The 19,813-nt window shown below is 40.6% G+C and overlaps 1 protein-coding gene across 1 annotated transcript in view; it reads right to left on the minus strand.

The window, feature by feature from the left end:
• Window positions 1–8,683: 8,683 nt before the first annotated feature.
• Window positions 8,684–19,813, minus strand: part of STMN2 (stathmin 2) — a 58,132-nt gene continuing 47,002 nt past the window's right edge. Inside the window, exons 4-5 of the mRNA XM_006057043.4 lie at window positions 18,468–18,659; window positions 8,684–10,035 (exon numbers count right to left, since the gene is read on the minus strand). Coding sequence (XP_006057105.1) covers window positions 9,976–10,035; window positions 18,468–18,659 — 252 coding nt within the window. The 3' untranslated portion in view covers window positions 8,684–9,975. The remainder of the gene's footprint in view (window positions 10,036–18,467; window positions 18,660–19,813) is intronic.

Here is a 19,813-nt window from a genome sequence, read left to right on the forward strand (position 1 = left end):
CTGGTGGGCTGCTGTCTATGGGGTCGCACAGAGTCGGACACGACTGAAGTGACTTAGCAGCAGCAGCAGCAAAGATTAATTTCATGCTCAAATAATCTGAAATCAAGAAGAAACTGTTAGACCATGGAGGAAGGAAATAAGATGGAAACTCATATTAAGTGCTGACATATGCCAAGCATTGTGGTAAATATTTTCCTCATTTGAATGATTCATTTGTTCATTCATTCATTAACTTACCAAAAGTGTGAGTGTGTGTTTGTGTGTATGTGTATAGAATCCTTGCTAAATACTAGGGATTCAGCAATAAAATAGACAGAGATTTTCCTCCTTGGAGGAACTTATGGTTAAATGAGAGAAACAGCTAAGCAAATAGAAATTATAATATAATGGGACATATGTTAATAGTTTAAAATTCAAAAATATTTAGTAAGCACTAGGTACCCTGTAAAGATCCTTTACATTGGTTCATTTAATCTTGTCAGCAGTCTTCTCAGACACTATGTTAATTATCTCATAATAAAGCTGTGTTACAAACCATTTCAAACCTCAGTGGCTTGTGACCATAAATATTTACTTCTCTTGCATTTTTTTTTTTTTTTCTGCTTTAGACTATTGGTCATCTGGACTTGGCTCCAGGCTTCTGACTGGATTCAGGTCTGCTCATGTGTCCCCATGTTCTCCCTTATATAGCAGTTCTCCAGGACATATTAAAGCCCTCACTCATGGCAAGTCCATTAGTACTGCACTGGTCAAGGTCTGATGCATGGTCAAGCCCAACACCAGTGGGTGGGGGACGTCCTCTGCCTCCTCCAGTGAGAGTTCCTGCAGTCACAAGATGAGAGTGAAGAGTTGAGAACAGTGATTCAACCAAGCGTAGGTGCTGACTATTGTGTCATCTCCAGCTTGCCGGTGAGGACATTTAAAGTAAAGAAGGTAAGCAACTTGCCCAGGGTGAGAGAGCTAGGAACCTTAATCCCTGGATCCCATGCCCTTGACCACTACACTATTTTGCACAGGCTACTTGGGAAGGACATAGGGGAGGTGGCTTACCAGCCTATAAGGATATAAAGGGTTTAAGCAGGATCTGTAGGTAAGGAAGGGCCTGGAGTTGATCCTGAGTAAGATTTGGCCAGATTGGGAGTTTCTATCTGGTTTAGCAGCGAGGGGGGCATAGGTAGTGGTAAAAGCAGTTTCACTGGAGAGGTGAGAGCAGAAGGGAGGTGGGTGGGTTAAATGGTGCATGGGAGGTGTAGAAAGAGAAACAGGCTCTGGAAGCTTGACTAAGGTGGGTAGGGAAAAAATAAAACAACAGGATGGGAATAAGATAGAAGATTAGCACTGGGGATTTTTTCTTCAGAGACCTGAAAGTTAGTAGCGAGGTCCTGTTGCCTTAAGGTTTGATCTCTAGAATATCCATCACATCCTTGCCCTTCTGTACAAGATGGTCCTGCTGGATGGTGGGAAGTGAGGAGAGAGAAGAGTTGCTGCTGCTGCTGCTACTAAGTCACCTCAGTCGTGTCCAACTCTGTGTGACCCCATAGACGGCAGCCCACCAGGCTGCCCGGTCCCTGGGATTCTCCAGGCAAGAACACTGGAGTGGGCTGCCATTTCCTTCTTCAATGCATGAAAGTGAAAAGTGAAAGTGAAGTTGCTCAGTTGTGTCTGACCCTTAGTGGCCCCATGGACTGCAGCCTACCAGGCTCCTCCATCCATGGGATTTTCCAGGCAAGAGTACTGGAGTGGGGTGCCATTGCCTTCTCTAGAGAATAGTTGAATGTGACTCAAAAAAAGAGGGAGAGGGAATGAGTTCAATGAGTGTGTGTGCTTTTGCATATAACATGTAATCTCCCTCAGTGTCTGTCTTCTAGCCTACAGAACTGAATGGATACATTTATTTAATTGACATTAGATACAATAAATATGAGGTAACATATGTATTGCAAGCAGGTTTGAAAAGACTTTCTTGATGTCCCCATTGCTTGAAATGGAATCCTACGCAATATTCCAAGCTCATAGTAGGTTAGTAAAACTTACTCCATCCTTTCACATACAAAAGGGTCTGCTGAAGCCTCAGTCATGGAACTATGCGGGTTCAGTTGAGTTCTGTTGCTCAGTTGTGTTCGACTCTTTGCAACCCCATGGAGTGCAGCACGCCAGGCCTCCCTGTCCATCACCAACTCCTGGAGTTTTACTCAAACTCATGTCCATTGCATTGGTGATGCCATCCAACCATCTCATCCTCTGTCATCCCCTTCTCCTCTTGCTTTCAATCTTGCCCAGCATCAGGGTCTTTTCAAATGAGTCAGTTCTTCACATCAAGTGGTCAAAGTATTGAAGTTTCAGCTTCAGCATCAGTCCTTCCAATGAATATTCTGGACTGATTTCCTTTAGGATTGACTGGTTGAATCTCCTTGCAGTCCAAGGGACTCTCAAGAGTCTTCTCCAACACCATCTCAAAAGCGTCAATTCTTTGGTGCTCAGCTTTCTTTATAGTCGAAGTCTCACATCCACACATGACTACTGGAAAAATCACAGCTTTGACTAAATGGACCTTTGTTGGCAAAGTAATGTCTCTGCTTTTTAATAAACTGTCTAGGTTGGTCATAACTTTTCTTCTAAGGAGCAAGCATCTTTTGATTTTATGGCTGCAGTCACCAACTGCAATGATTTTGGAGCCCCCCAAATAAAGTCTGTCACTGTTTCCACTGTTTCCCCATCTATTTGCCATGAAGTGATGGGACCAGATGCCATGATCTTCGTTTTCTGAATGTTGAGCTTTAAGCCAACTTTTTCACTCTCCTCTTTCACTTTCATCAAGAAGCTTTTGAGTTCCTCTTCACTTTCTGCCATAAGGGTGGTGTCATCTGCATATCTGAGGTTATTGATATTTCTCCCGGCAATCTTGATTCCAGCTTGTGCTTCTTCCAGCCCAGCGTTTCTCATGATGTACTCTGCATATATGTTAAATAAGCAGGGTGACAACATACAGTCTTGACGTACTCCTTTCCCAATTTGGGAAAGTACAACAACAACAAAGTCTGTTGTTCCATGTGGGTTAGGAAAGTATAACTTTTAGAGGTAGTTGGTATAAGCATGCATGTGAAGCTTTTTGCATGCCAGAATTCATACAAGGATTTTTTTATTGGAGAATAATTGCTTTACAATGTTGTGTATCATATGAGGTTTTGAACTTTCACTTTATTATCTTTTAAAGCAATGCAGGTGACTACAGCTCAAAATAAACCAATGAAGAAATTCAATTTGCCTTTCAGTATTTGAGATAAATAGTCCAGTTGGTTAGGTCAGGTTTGCTTCCCAATATCACAGCTTTAATTGGTTTCTTTGACATTTAGGATTCAAATGAATTGAAAATATATGAGTGACTTGAAAGTGGTTGAAACATTCAATTCTGGACCAGGGATGATGTGGCTGACTAGGGGATGTGTTATGTGATAGTGAAAAGAATTTCAATTAATTAATATTTATTAGTGAATAACAAGTAATCTCAAAGTTAAAGGGTCATAAAATAAAAAGAGCTCATCCCATTCCTGATATGTGTCTGTCACAGATGGGAGCTGTGCTCTGCTTTTTCTTCTTCAAGGTCACCGTAGGAGGGGGAAACCATTCATGGTGAATTGTGAATTTACTTTTAAGGTTTCTGCCTGGAAAAGGCACAAGATACTCCAGCACATATAACACTGAGCAGAGAAAGTCACACAACCACACCTCACTAGAAGTGTCAGGGAAGTAGAATCAATCCCAGAAGGAAAGAAGCCAAAAATATTTAGTGAACAGCACTAATGAGGAACAAATAGAAGGTATCCTAGTTGTCATCAGCACTATTCTCTGATTCTGACTGTGGTCTGGACTGCAGGTGGCCATGGCCTCTGCTCACCCCTCCTGATTCTCTTTCCATCTTTATGTACTTTGCTCAGCTCCAGAGGCTGACTTTTATGTAATGCATCTCCTGGGCTCCCTTGCCCTCTGGTTTCTCATTGGATTTGACCACTGCAAGTCTTTGGCTATAGTTTGAAGAGTTAGGGAGGAAAGAAGCCAGGATATCTATTCTACGGATCCTTCCTTGCTGGGCTGCATTTGTTAGAGGCTGAATTCTTCTCTTCAAGGTCAAAGGCCCTAATCAGACAGGCTTCTTCTATAGCTACAACTGTCTCTAGGGTCTGTAGTCCTCGGATGGAAATGGCTTCTCTCTGGTGGTACACCCAAGGTCCTTCACCACCCTTTGCTGATTTCTTTTAATCTGTCCACATCCTCATAAAAAGAGAATCTTCATTAAATATATGTCATTTACCCTTTATAGTATGCTATCTGTTTCTTGCTAGGTGATATGATCAGTAAAAGTGTAATGACTCTTGGATCTACAGTTTTGGTGGGCAGTAGGCTAGCTAAGAGCTGCTCAGATTCCACAGAGGGTGTTTCCTCCAATGCCCTAAGGAGAATGAAGGAACAGGAAGATCTGCTTAGGTCACAGAGCAGAGCCATGGACTGGGAAGCTCCTCTCTGGGAGCAAGATAGAAGCAAGGAGTGTTCCCTATTCTCAAGGACAGAGGGGCCTGTCAATGACTGGTCAATAGCACACCAGAATTTCTATCATTAGTGAATGCCACGTGTTCCCTATTGCTTCGCCTTTGAACAAGCTTGTTTATTGTTGATTATCTGTCCCCATTTCACCATTGTATATTGACTGTGTTAGGGAAGATAAGCTGTCTTTTTAATTTATTTGTCTCTGGACAAGAGGACTCATGTCCACATCTGTTGGAGAGGGTACTGTGCATCACAATGGACATTGAGCTTGATGTCATGGTCAAATGGATTGGGTTTTTACATCTTAGGGACAGAGTGAATGTGTTTACATGAGGGGAGGAGAGTGAACCTGTTACTTGGTGACCAGTAGGGTGATAGTCATTGATGCTGGCTTTCCTTCTGAGCATATGATGGAATGACACTTTTCTGCTCATTTGGCATTAAATGTGGTTGTATCGCTTACTTGGTAGAGCCAGTGGTAAAGAGTCTACCTGCCAATGCAGGAGACACAAGAGATGAGGGCTTGATCCCTGGGTTGGAAAGATCCCCGGAGAAGGAAATGGCAGCCCATTTCAGTATTTCTTGCCAGGAAAATTCCATGAACAGAGGAGCCTGGTGGGCTACAGTCCACGGGTTCGCAGAGTCAGACACGACTGAGCACACACATGCCACGCCATCACTTACTTTGATCAAGAACCTGTTCTACTTCTGGGTGGAAGCTTTGAGAGAACCAGTGTGTGAGCTGACATGCTTAGGTAACATTCCAGATATGGGTCACCCCACAGGTCTTTGGCCCCAGAGTGAGGAATACAGCAGAGAAGCGTCCACCGTGACCCACGTTGAACTTGTACAGCTGGAGTAGGAAATGAATTTTTGTGGTTTTATTTCACTGAGATTTGAAGGATTTTTTTTTAATCACAGCTCAATCTAGCCTCTGCAGACTGATGTTGTAGGGAAGATGATTCTAGACAGAGTGCAGTCTATGCATGGAGGCCAGAAATTGCATGTCATTGGTGAATAATTTGGTGCCAGGATGAATAATTTGGTGTCTTAGGAGAGTAATGTTCTTGAGAAAAGAAAGGAATGGTGAGAACACTTTAATAACACTTATAGAAGTACAGATTTTATCCTGGTGATAAAGGGGAGGAGGTAGTGGATTATGGGAGAGATTTGATCAGAGTGTAGAGGACGCTATAGACTGGAGCAAAAGAGACTTATTAGTTGGTTGCTTTAAGAGTCTAATAGTGTCCAGGTTAGGGCAGTGGCCATGGAAGTCAAAGAGCAAGGAAAGAGGGGCAACCTGGAGGTCAGTCAGTGCTACATTATGATCATTTGGAGGTGTGTGGTGGGGACAGTGAGAAATCGAAGATGATCTGAGATAATCTGGGGGAGCTTGGGGTTGTTAGTTTTGCTTTAGGATCCATGTTTGCCTTAGTGGTTTTCAGCAAATTGCCTGATTAGAAATCAAGGACGATTGTTTCGTCTTATTCTGAGAATGATCCTTGAATTGCTAAAGTCAAGGGTGTCACGTCTCCCCCTTCTCATTCTCTCCTTCAGTGGGAAGAGTGGTGGCAGGGGTGGAGTATGGTGATCAGTACACGTTTACCTTTGCCTTCTCTGAAATGTTGTGAAGTCTGATGCCTGATCCAAGGAGGAAAATCACATTTATCAGTCCTCTACTGTTTCACACATTATTGAGACTAGAAGAGATGCAAGGAGGGTGAACCTTCAAATCAATGGGATTATGTGAGTTTTCTTTAAAGAACATTTCAAAGTCATATACACAATTTAAATGTAGTCCTGAGGAAATCAAGACTCCATGAAAAAAAAATCTGCAAGTGTAACCAGGCAAATAAACTGCATATTTCATAAAATTGCACCATCTCTACAAAGAGCTCCTAGTTCATCTCTTAAAGGGACAGGGGCATCTTCAGGTGTTTCAGTGTGTGTGTCGCTCAGTCATGTCCAACTCTTAGTGACCTCATGGACTGTAGCCTTCCAGGCTCCTCTGTCCACGGGGATTCTCCAGGCAAGACAGAGTGGCTTGCCATGCCCTCCTCCAGGGGATCTTCCTGATCCAGGGATCGAACCTGTGTCTCCTACATTACAGGCATGTTCTTTACTGTCTGAGCCACCAGGGAACTCTACTGAAACCATATGTCATATGAAAGACACAAGACCATTGGTTCCCTGACCTCACTTGTCTCTTAACCCTACTCCAGCCCCTAGGTGTTTTCTTTCTCGTTTTATTATTTTTTAAGTGTAGTTGTTCATTTTTTCTTCTTCTTGGATTCCGTTGTGTTCCACTCCCACTTTTTCAAATGGGATCGAATGTTTCATTTCATGGCCACCTCACTCCCCAATGGAACATACCCTGACCGAAATAGATGCTCTCGGTGTGGCTGCCGCCAAGAATCTCCACTACCCAGGTCCATTTCATTGTTTGTCTTGGGCTTCTCAAGTGGGTGTGCAGACAGGTAGCATGAGTGTCACCTGGGACCATGAGAGAGTGCACATCCCCAGGCTTATACAGATTCCGGGAATCAGAAGCTCACTTTTTTTTTTTTTTTTTTTCCAACAAACCCTCCAGATAGGACTCTGAAGCATAAATGAAGCTCAAATAAGGACCACTGGTCTAGGGAAGTACACAGAAATAACCTGTCTGCTCCGCCGTGGTGAGATTTGGGGATGGTCTGCTGATGAGCTACTTACTAGTAAGGAGATTGTGAGAAGTGGGTGTTGGGACCTGGAGCAAAATCACTTATCCCTCTCAGGGCCTTAGTTTCTTCATCTTTTGAGACTAGGCATTAGGCTGGTTGGCAGCTCCAATTTAGGCACCACAGAGTAACACCAGGAGTTTGTTGATCATTTCTAATATTTCAGAAAGCTTCAGAGAACTGATGGGATTATGCTTTCCCTCAATATGTTTTGAGGACTGAGCCCTTCTGGGCTAAAACAAACTATGAGACTATGAGCTTCTCACAGTGATTTGTTTTCATATTCCCAGGGCTTAATCATAGGCTTTGGCCCAGTGGAAACCCTTCAAGTAATGTTTTCCAAACTGAAATAAAAATCAGTGTGAGAACTCATAGATACAGAGAACAAATGAGTGGTTGCTGGAGGGGAGGAAGTTGGGGGTGTGTGAAATAGGTAAACAGGATTAACAGGTAGAAACCTCCAGTTATAAAATAAATAAACCACAAGGATGTAATAAATAGCACAAAGAAAACAATCAATAATACTGTAATAACTTTGTATGGGGACAGATGGTTACTAGACATTCTGTGGTGATCATTTTATAATGTATGCAAATGTCAAGTCTTATGTAGTACACCTGAAACTAACATACTATTGTAGATCAAACTGGATTTAAATAAGGAAAAAGTATCACTGTGAAAAAATAGCTTATTTTCTGCTCATCAGAAGCTCTGATTGATTTCCCAAAGGAAGATCATGGAATTCATGTTTTTAAGGATGTGTTTCAATGCTTGCAGTATTAGATTCCCACAAATAAAGGATATTCAAGATAGGGACCAGGTGGCCTTCACCTTAAACTTGGCTTGTTAGCACGCCTATGGATGATAGCCCAGTTTGCTTATTCATAAGTCTGTGTGGTTTCAATTATTTATGATTTTCTGCTAGAACTGGATGTGGTTCCTTTGGTCCTGCAGGATCCATCTGGGTCACTGACAGGCCCCCTGTGGTGTCCATGTGTGCAGTGTGTTTATTGGCAGTGCAAAATTCAGCAGTATGGTGGGGAAATCGCATTTTAACAGGCTGCGGAAGGTGTCCAGTGGCCGCGTGGGAGAATGTGAGGCTGTGCCAGGAACCTTCCAAGCGCTTTGAGAGGGGGTCTCTTCCGTAGACTTACTGGTCTGAAGCCGTGGTGTCTCCTTCAATCTTGACTATTTTCAAGGGGAACAGATTGAAGACTTCTCCCGCTGTGTTGGGCTGTCAGAGGGAAGAGAAAAGTGACGCTTCCTGCTGCTCTAGAAGGGAAGTGAATCAGCAGGGGTCCTGGTTTCCTTCAAACTCTAATTATTGTCTGTTTCTGAGACCGTCTAATCCAACAGCCACACTAGTAAAATCTGAACTCCAGGGTCAGACACACAGAAGGGCAAGAGAACAGACCAAACCTGTATTAGTTCACAGAACTCCAATTCTTTATTAATCACAGCTTGCTCACAATGACATACAGGAAAATAGCACTAATGAAGAGTAAATATGCAGGCAGCAACCTTCAGGAGTTGGGAGTTGGGGGAGAAACGACTTCAAAACTGCGATAGGTACTCACGGTGGGTATTTGGTGATTCTCTTAGTTGGCACAAATGCCCTGCCTAGCCCCCTCGACTGCATCAGCCCTCACAGATGGAGAATTTTTTTTTTTAATTGGCAGGATTGCCTCACACTGGGGAAGAAAGACCAGCTTAAGTGAAAATCCGCAGTGTTTTTGATTGTGTTTGCGTGTGTGTTTGAATGCAACAACCAGCTCACAGTTTCCAAGTGGAAAAATATTCAGTAGCATCATGTACTTGTACTATAGGTAAGAGCTTAAAATGAACATCATCAACCATGGCATCCACAAATAAGCCACCTGACACATTAATTCATTCCATCAAAAGAACTTAAACTAGAGAATTAAGCCCACTTCATGAAAAGCGATTTCACGGCTGCTTGAACCATTTGGGTTGGGATCTGTGTTCAGCACTTTAAAAGGTTCAGCTTTTTGCTTCTACCCAGATTGATCTCAGATCTGTCTTTTTCATCCATCCCTTTCTAAAGCCAAAGCACATTTGTAGCACATAATCCAGTAGAAGCAGAAGTAAATGCTACGAGTAGTGGTGTTACTTAGCCTGGTTTTGTAGTTTCTAGGCAGTTATTAGATTATGAGCGAACAAATGTGGTGGTTTGTGTGGAGTTATAATACCAGTGATCGAAGTATGGTCTCAGTCAAGTCCAAAGATTACCAAGCTGTCTAGGTCATTAGGCAATGGTGGGTTTCTAGCACCAAAGACTGTCTACTGACCTCATTTTTCTGTTGGAATGTAAAGGGTAGGGAATGGAGTCAGACGTGGGGAGCTTCCAAAAGAACAGACCTAGCAAATTCATTTGAGTGGAAAGACACAACATCGAAAGCCTGTTACAGGGCATGTACGATTATGAAATAACTTGCATAATGCAATACTTGTATTTTTTAACAAAAATGTAAGTATTTACAAAATAAGATCCAAGGTATTTTTTAAACATCAAGCAAAACATTCTGCAAAGAGACCGCATTGATTTTTTTTTTTATTTTTGATTCTGTTTTTTGTTTTTTATAATGAGTTCTTTTTTAAACCATGTCATACATTTCCCATACTGATATCGCATGATCCATTATAATATAGGCAGGGGGATTTACTAATGGTGGGGCGTGCCATACCCTCCGTCGCTTCAGCCAGACAGTTCGACCTGCAGCTCCTTGTTCCTGCGCACCTCCGCCGCATGCCTCTCCTGAAAAACACCAGAGGGAGAGTAGACATCACGCGCCTCTTCCACAGAGGAGCAGGAGAGCCCGCCCCGCCCAGTAATTTACATACTACGCGCTTGACAGAAAGTAGCTCCTCCTCACCCCCCCCCACCTCCTTCCCATTTAGTGTCTACCTTTGCTGCTGCTGCTAAGTCGTCGTGTTCGACTCTGTGCGACCCCATAGACGGCAGCCCATCAGGCTCCACCGTCCCTGGGATTCTCCAGGCAAGAACACTGGAGTGGGTTGCCATTTCCTTTAGGAGACAACTTTCTCATTTCACAAGAAAGTAAAACATGGCATCCAATAAGCGTCATGTCACAGAAGACCATGGAAAACTAATAGTGTCTATAAAAAAAAAAACTATCCCTGTATTTGACTAAAATAGTGACCAAAAGATCACATGATTAAGACAATTTTCTTTTTCATTTTTTTTCTTTTTTGATTGAGAGAATTTTGACTCTCAGGACTACTGTCTGAATCTAGCGAACAGCAATGAAATACCATACAGTCTCGTCTGTCTTTTAAAAAATTTGTCCCTGTATTTGATTAAAATGATGACAAAACGATCATATAGATCATATAGTTAAGAGAATTTTGACTATTAGGACTACTGTATAAATCATCAGAATAGCAATAAAATAGCACACTGTTTTCTCTATGATTTTTGATGGTCTTTTTCCTTTTCTCTAACACTTTAAGGGATTTGTAACTGCCAATGGACACTTTGGGAGGATGGGATGTAGGAAGAAGACCCTATGTATGCTTCCTAAATTCTTAACTCCTTAATCAAAGTCTTTCAAAACTTGAGTCGTCCAAATGACCTCTCCAACCTTACCATCTACTCTTTTCCTACACCTACTTGATTTCTTGGTTTAATGGAATTGTCATGAGATATTCAATTGTTGCAATTCCTAGTCTCTCATCACCATCTGTCAGGAGAAGACTCTTTATTTTTTTTTTTTTCTTTATAATATATCACTCTTTCTTTTTTTTTTTAATTTTTATTTTATTTTTTAATTTTATTTTATTTTTAAACTTTACAAAATTGTATTAGGAGAAGACTCTTTAAATCCCTGTAGTGGTTGTCTCTTTCTTCATGAAGATTTTCATTAGACTGAAAACTGTCTCACTTTGCATTTGTAAATGTGCATAAATCTCGTTCACGGGGCAGCCATTTTATTCTAACCTGTACTTTGGGCATTGCTGCTCCTGTTTCATCTGCTGTCTTTGACAGGTGCTTATTTAGAAGTTCCCTGAGGGCCAGGGCTGTATTTTTTCACTTTTGTTCCATCTGCAGGGCCCAAAAGAGTGTTTTGCATATAGTATATGATCAATGAATGTTTGTTTACATGAGAAACTGAGGTGCTAAATTTGACTTGGGAACTAAACTTTCTGAGGAGGGAGTTGATAGGCAATGTGGAATGCTATTTTTAGTACATCGTTCTTCTAAGCACATGGTTTTGCCTATTATTGTCTATTTTCTAAGTTATGTCTGACTCTTTTGGGACCCTGTGGACTGTATCCTACCAGGCTCCTCTGTCCATGAGATTTTCCAGGCAAGAATACTGGAGTGCATTGCCATTTCCTTCTCCAGGGAATCTTCTTGAAACAGGGATTGAACCCACATCTCCTGCATTGGCAGGAGCCAATGAGCCACTTTACAACTGAGCCACTGGGGAAGCCCCTTGTCCATTATAGGGGCTAAATAAGTGTTGGTAGGTATAACTAATATTCTAAATAGAAAAATAAATGTTGATAATGATATTAGTATTTTTCAATTTTAATTTAGTCCCTTGCCTATTATAGGATCTAAATGTTTATTAAATTAAAATAGAAAATGATTATTATTATTATGAATTTTCTATTTAGAATATTATTTATATTGCTATTCCCCCCCTGTAGCTCCAGAAATTTCTTGTAGCTTTACAAATTCCTTTAGAGGCAATGACCTTGACCAGCCATAAAGTAAATCTTATCATTAAGCTCTATTGATCTCAAGAAATCTTTGCTTATAGGTTCTATATAATACTAAGCATTTACTAGTCACTTAACATGTACCAGTTCTGCATAAGTACAGATTTTGCCTGTATTAATTCCCTTGATCATCACAACAATCCTGTGATGGAGACTCTATTATGGTTCCCATTTTACAGATGAAGAAATTGAGGCACAAAAAGATTAAGCCATTTGCCCAAGATCACATAACCAACAAGTAGCAGAGCTGAGACTTAAACTCAGAGAGCCTGGCTCTGCAGCCAACCCCACCCCTCAACCACTGCTATGTAGTTTTAGTGTGAGTGAGCAGAGAAAATTTTATAGTTGTGTGGAAAAAAATGTGTCTTTTCAAATGTAGGTCCTTGGAGAAAAAGGCATATATATAGCCATACATTTCCTTCAAAAATACAGGATTACAGTAAGCAGCAAGTTGATTCTAGAGAAAGAGTTTAAAAGCAATTTTATGTAATTGGTTTAAATGAGCTTTTTGTCTGCATTCAAAAGCCATGAAGAAAAGGGGAAAAAAGCATGTATAGAGAAATCATGTCCTGTTTGGAAATGTCACGGGGGAATTAGCATGGATGCAGCTGACTCTTCCTTCTTTTTGTTCTGCTCTGATGAGGAAAAAGATGCTGTAAAATCTTTTTCTCATGCAGGAAGAAACTAATTAGTAAGAGCTCAGTTCTGACAAAAATTGAGAAAAAGCTCAGACCATCACTATGCTAGGAAAAAAAAACCAGCCTCAAGTCTAAAGATTCATATAAACCCAAATTTACAATATAACAGGAAAGATTATAATTAGTATTATTAGGCTACTTTGGAGCACACTTATTACTCAACTTAAAAAATTAGTTGTAAAGAAATAGATTTTGCCATAGGAGAGAACAAATATAATCTGTGAACTGAAGAAAAAAGAAAAACAGGAAATTTAAAGGCTGTGCTCCTAGGGAAAATATTGTTTATTTTCAGGTATTTTAGTAAATCTGTTATTTGAAAATTTTATATTCAAATCATCAAATATACTTAAAATTGTAATGCAATTCCATATAAAAATGTGGGAGAATCAAATGGAGATACGCAGTGGGCTTGTCATTTTCAGCACAGTCTGTTTTTTCAATCAGCAAAATGTTGGTAATTGTCTACAAGACCTTCCAGAACTAACATCCCCCAAAGATGTCCTTTTCATCATAGGGCACTGGAATGCAAAAGTAGGAAGTCAAGAGATACCTTGAGTAACAGGCAAATTTGGTCTTGGAGTACTGAATGAAGCAGGGCAAAGGCCAACAGAGTTTTGCCGAGAGAATGCACTGGTCGTAGCAAACACCCTCTTCCAACAGCACAAGAGATAACTCTACACATGAACAACACCAGATGTTCAATACCGAAATCAGATTGATTATATTCTTTGTAGCCAAAGATGGAGAAGCTCTATACAGTCAGCAAAAACAAGACCAGGAGTTGATTGTGGCTCAGATCATGGACACCGTATTGCCAAATTCAATCCAGTCTGCTTACTGTGAAGAGTTGGCACAAGTTACATTTTTAACTTAGCATAAACGTTCGGAGTCAGAGAGACTTGTTCAGACTCCAAAGTCCTTAGCTTTGTGATCTTGACCAAATGGCTTGATTTCTCTAAGGACCGGGTTCCTTAGCTGTGAAATGGGGATGATTACAATATTTCCTTCTGGAATTAAATTCCATAGTATGTGCCAAATACCTGGCTTACAGTGAGAAATCAATGAAGGTTAGCTTTGATCCTCTTTTTCCTTTCATGATTCATTTATAAGACATATTCCGTAGGAAATAGTTACATAGATGTCACTCATGACTCAGAACGACAAAAAACGCCCCCCAAACCCAAATATCAGATGAGAAGGATGAAAGGTTACAATAAATGGAAATTGATAATGGTTGAAATCTCTACCTAAATAGTTATATGTTATCAAAATTACTTCTGAGATAAAGAATCACAGAATCTTACTCTCTTAAAATCTTTGTATCTTTTTAAACTAAGTCATATTAGTAACACCATTATCACTAAAATAGTAACTATTATGCTTTCACTTGACCTTTCATCCATTGTTAGAGGTGAAAGTATCAGTTACATCGAAACAGTCTCATTTCTATACTTTGTGGTTGAATAAGGTATAGTAGTTGTCAAGGAAGTCTGTTTTCTTTTCTTTTTTTCTCTTTCACTCCTAAACACCTAAAACTCCTTCAGTATTTGTTACAAAGTTTCAGGCTGGGAGGTCTTGACATTGGCTAGTGAATGACTCAGTAAAATTTTGAAGCCAAGATGTCTTACAAATTGGATTAAGAGAATTCATCAAGATTCAGTAGAAATCTTCTTAAATGACCTGCTAGGTGAGTTAGTAGTCCCCATTCCCTCCATGTTCTTTATCCAATCTCCTAAATCTAGCTATCATCTATGTTGTGTTGTTTAGTTGCTAAATTGTGTCCGACTCTTTTGCAACCCCATGGACTGTAGCCTGCCGGGCTCCTCTGTCCATGGGATTTCCCAGGCAAGAATTCTGGAGTGGGTTGCTATTTCCTTTCCAGGGGATCTTCCAGACCTATGGATTGAACCCACATCTCCTGCATTACAGGCAGATTCTTAACCGCTGAGCCATCGGGGAAGTCTTAATGAATATATGCCTTAAATGATTAGATCTGCCTTAACTGATTTTTCATGATTAACTATTCACTCCAGTTCCTGGTTGGGTTTGATAACAAAGCTGCTACTACTCATGACGCCTAATGTGTCAAACGGTGAGCTTTCTGAGGGATATAGTCTAGCGCATGAGGGGAAGAAAGAGGTGTTGGGTGAGGGAGAAAGAGTCTCTTATCCTTTCTGCATGGTGTTCCCCCTCCCCCTCTTTTTGAGAAATAGAAATTCAAAGAATAAAAACATTTTCAGTTTCACCTCAGTGTTTGTCATAATCCCCAGGTTACATTATTGTGACCTGGGCATGACTGTTTATATCAATTCGAGTGACAAAAACACATCAGCCTACTGTAGGTCTTTGTGGCCCAGGTATCTTTTTGTCCACACCCTTGTCACTTGATTCTTTTCTGTATAAGTGGGAGCGTTAAGAACGTAGTGCTAAGGAAAGAGAAATGGAAATTTTAGAAAGAGAGTAACATTCAAAACTGTACTGAGCACGAAGCTAATATGTGTCATAATATATGTTTGGTAAATGTAGCATCATTACAACTACATTTATTATCATTAATAATTCTTAAGCTAATGATTAATAATCATGAAGGTAAGTTCTCATACAGGAGATAGTACAAATTGTGGGAGGCAGGAGGAATCCTCGGAAAAGAACAGAGAGAGAAGAAGGACCATGAGCTAAATTCTGTATGTATGCATTCAAAAATATTTGTGGAGTTCTTCCTCTGTGTCAAGCAACATTCTAGGTGCTGCATTTTCAGTGGGGAACCATATAGACACAGTATTTCCCTACATATTACTTACATGTTGGTGCTTTTATATTTTTATAGTTGCTCATTTATTCAATAAACAAATAGAAATATATGTAAAAAAGAGTGTAACATTATTCTTTGAAGAAAGAACACTTTCATGGAACAAAGATGAAAATATTTTGAGATAACTTATAACAAGAAAATAAAACATTTAAGAAGCCTTTAACTCAGAGTTTCTTAACTCGGGCTAAATACAAGTGTCTACTTTGCTGCTGTTTGTTGTTCAGACGCCAAGTGATGTCTGACTCTTTGCAGCATGCCAGGCTTCCCTGTCTTTCACTATCTCCCGGAGTTTGCTCATGTCCATTGAGTTGTTCATGTCCAACCAGTGTCTCCTGGTAAGCTTTGAAAATAATGCTGATCTCTGGGTTCTGCCCCAGATGATTACATCAGAAGGTCTCATTTAAAAGAGCTTGTCAGGAAGTTCTAAAATGCAACTGGAATTGTTTTTGTTTTAGGCTTTCAGCTAAAGGCTTTGAGGGGCTTCCCTCGTGGTAAAGAATCTTCCTGCTAATACAGGAGATGCAAGAGACGTGAGTTGGATCCCTGGCTCAGGAAGATCACCTGGAGAAGGAAATGGAAACCCATTCCAGTATTCTTGCCTGGAAAATTCCATGGACAGAGGAACCTGGTGGGCTACAGTCCATGGAGCTGCAAAGAGTCGGACATGACTGAGTAACTGAACACGAGCATAAAGGCTTTGAGCTAACATGGCTGGGACTCCGAGAGGTTTGTGGGAATTCATGGGCAAATGACACGGAGGACACCATTGTAGTCACCACTGAGGGACAGGCTCTGTTCAAATACTCAGTTCAGTTCACTAAGGAGGAGGGGGGCTGAGCGCTGGGTGGTAGGCAGATTGTTGCAAAACCTCATGTGGAATTTTATCACATCTCTCGGCTAATTGGTAGGGCTAGGGAAGACTGTCAAAACGGTGGGCAATTAAAATGTATAAAAGGCACTTAGTGTGGTCACCTCATGACAACTTACTAAGTATCATTTCAGTAATGATCATCTTTTGTGGGAGATTACAGAAGAGCTTATGTTATATTGGCAGTTTCATACACTTTCAGTATTATTATTGACCCTTTCCTTAAAGTTCTAACTTCACTGTAGTAATTTCATTCAGACAAAAGGCTAGATATTGGCCATAATAAAAAATTTACTTTTTCTTATGTTAGGAAAAAGGAAAGTAGTTTTAGTATATACAAACACGTATACCGTATGCAAACAAAAAACAGTGTATTTAAAATACATCAAATGGAAGTAAAGTCGGTGTTCTCTAAGGAGTATCTCCACTTTACTGAAAAGATAACAGATCTTGGCAAGTGTCACTAGCCATGGAATAAGGGAAAATGTAGCCTTACATATGATGTGAGCTGCATAATTCAGCACAAGATAGAATGCTGTCAGCTGAGATTTATATCAGAACAGACTACAAACCACTAGTTTTCAGACCTGGCTGCATACTGGAATCATCTGGAGAGTTAAAAAAAAAATAGGGTTGCTTGAGTCCCACGCATGGAGATTCTGCAGCTTGATGTGAAAAATACTAATAATTCCATGGGCTGAATATTTATAGGACAAACTGTATGTATTCATGCATATACGTATGAATGTATGTTTGTCTGTATGGAGGAGCCTGATTCTGGATGACAGAAAAAGGAGCTGGTGGAAGGGGGTGGGTGGGTGAAGATAAATATGCAGAGAAAAAGAAATTGCCCATTAAAAACCAACACTTCTGGAAATACTAGTTAAATATGCAAATTTTATGACCTCTTTTACAATTGAAATCAAGAAGGATGTGCTGTGTGTTCGAGTGTGTGTAATTAAAAAAAAAAACAGTAATGCTCCTGGATTGCCGTGGAGTGATATAAATCTTGTACTTGAGATTAGAGGTCTAATTGCCAATCCTGGATAAGATCAGCATGCCCCATTCCTAGCAACGCCATTTTATTTTATTTTTTTAGGGCCTAGGATGAGAGATGAAGGTTGATTCATAATTATCCTGAATAAAAGATATTATAGTTCTGAAAGAATAATTTCCAGAGCATCTCCAGTACTGCTCATCCTGACTGATGGGAATGGCCATCATATATTCAGACTGATGAGAAGAAAAATACCAGGGTGCCAGATCTGGAGGTAATGAACTTCCTCTACTAGTTTTCCATGGTTTTTTTTTTGAAAGTTGCTCAGTTGTGTCTGACTCTTTGCGACCCCATGGACTATACATTTCGTGGAATTCTCCAGGCCAGAATTCTGGAGTGGGTAGCCTTTCCCTTCTTCAGGGGATCTTCCCAACCCAGGGATTGAACCCAGGTCTCCACATTGCAGGAAGATTCTTTACTGACTGAGCCACAAAGAAAGCCCAGTTTTCCATGTAGATTTTCCTACAAGGGCTTTCCACTGTTCATAAATATTCTGTCCTCTTTTGACAAATATATTTTTCCAAACCTATGGAAACATGTCCAAATATATTTTGACAATAAGTTACATATATAATATTATATATTAATTAAACATTAGACCAAATATTACATATTTTATTTTATATTATTGTTTTATATTATTATTTTTAAAAATATTCATTATATTATTGATATGTATTACTGTTTATATAAAATAGTTAACATTTCCAATTTAATATTTTTCCAGTAGGTGAGTTTCTAAGATTTGTACTGAAGCCTCATATACATTTGAAAAGCAAGAATCGGCCTCCCTCAGTCTATTCAGTACTGGAAAACCTGAGAGAATTCCAGCTGTAAGTCACACTTATATTCCTCAACCACATTGCAGAGCAGGAGACACTGCCCATGGGGTTAGTGCCTTCTGCACCTGCAGCAGAGTTTAAGTCTCTGATGCCCGGTATTTGAGAATTCACTCGCTGTGTGTTGCATACGGATGTGCATCTGCTCGGTTCTATGTTACGATTACCTTTTCCTGCAGACGTTCAATAATAGCAGCTAGATTCGCCTCACGGTTCTCCTTGATTTGTTCCATCTTCAGGATCAGCTTCTCCTCTGCCATCTTGCTGAAGTTGTTGTTCTCCTCCAAAGCCTTCTGGAGGACCTCTCGCTCATGTTCCCGCTTCTCCGCCAGTTGTTTCAGCACCTGAGCCTCCTGAGACTGGGGAAGAGAGACACAGCCATCTCAGAATCACCCAGACACAAACCTGGCCGAACACTGGTCCACTGATTCAAAAGAGCATTCTTTTTAAATGAATATTGCTTCTAGCCTTGAGCATTATTGTCAATTCCCTTCTCATCTTCACACCTTTGAGTTTTCTATAGAATCAGTGAGTTGGGAAGAGTGGTGAGCTGAATTTTCAGCTGTGAGTCTTTTGCACAGACTTTTAAGGAAGCATTTAACCCTGCTGGAAGAGTTCTTGTTTTTGTTTTAATGAGTTGCTGCTAAGGGTTTATGCAACAGGGAATGCTGTAATCAATCAGTGAATGACAACATCCATGGAAGCCTGTGGAAACTAGGTGAGGACTGGGGCAAGTTCCCGTCTTTTCCCTGCCTCATTGTTTTGATTAGCTGTAGGCTCCGCCCTGCAATGAGCCTTTCAACTTTCCCTGGTAAAATTGTCAAATTCACTTTCTTGTTTTATTCCATGTTTACCTCCACCCTTTCTTCCCTTGCACCAAACTGTCTTTGGAGACTTGTGAATACTGCAAACTTCATGGCCATGTGGCCACAGACAACAGAAAGTCCTTTTATGGACCCGTCTTGAACACGCCAAAGCCACGTGGGTCATCTTTGAAACCCTGAGATTGCTCAGGGATTACAGAAGAATCATCAGAGCCCTGTGTACCCCGTTCCCACACAGCCCCCACATTCTGTGCACTGTAATTCTCCTGCAGCATCAGGAAGCTGGATGGTTCTGTATGTTAATCATCACAGGGGTGCTTGGTAAATATGCAGAGGCCTAGTATCCACCTCGAGATTCTAACTCTGTGGTTCCTTCATGACACCCAGGAATCTATATTTTTGATAAGCATCCCCTGTGATTGTAATGCAGGCAGTTCAGACTACTTTCTGAAAAACACACTGGCATGGGCTTTGGTGTCAGGCCTGTGTTTCAGTCCTGTGTTGGTTGCCCTGGATACATTAATATCTTTCCACATTCATCTTTTCCTCCACAATCAAGCAGCTAAGAGAAGCCTTACCCAAGACTGAACTATCCAGGTTTAAGACTAAATTATTACACATCCATCATTCTGGGATAATTCCTTGGGATCAGTTGGTCCTCTGAGGTGAACCTTCATAGGAGTAATTGT

Source organism: Bubalus bubalis, chromosome 15, assembly GCF_019923935.1.
Source record: "Bubalus bubalis isolate 160015118507 breed Murrah chromosome 15, NDDB_SH_1, whole genome shotgun sequence".
Lineage (NCBI taxonomy): Eukaryota > Metazoa > Chordata > Mammalia > Artiodactyla > Bovidae > Bubalus > Bubalus bubalis.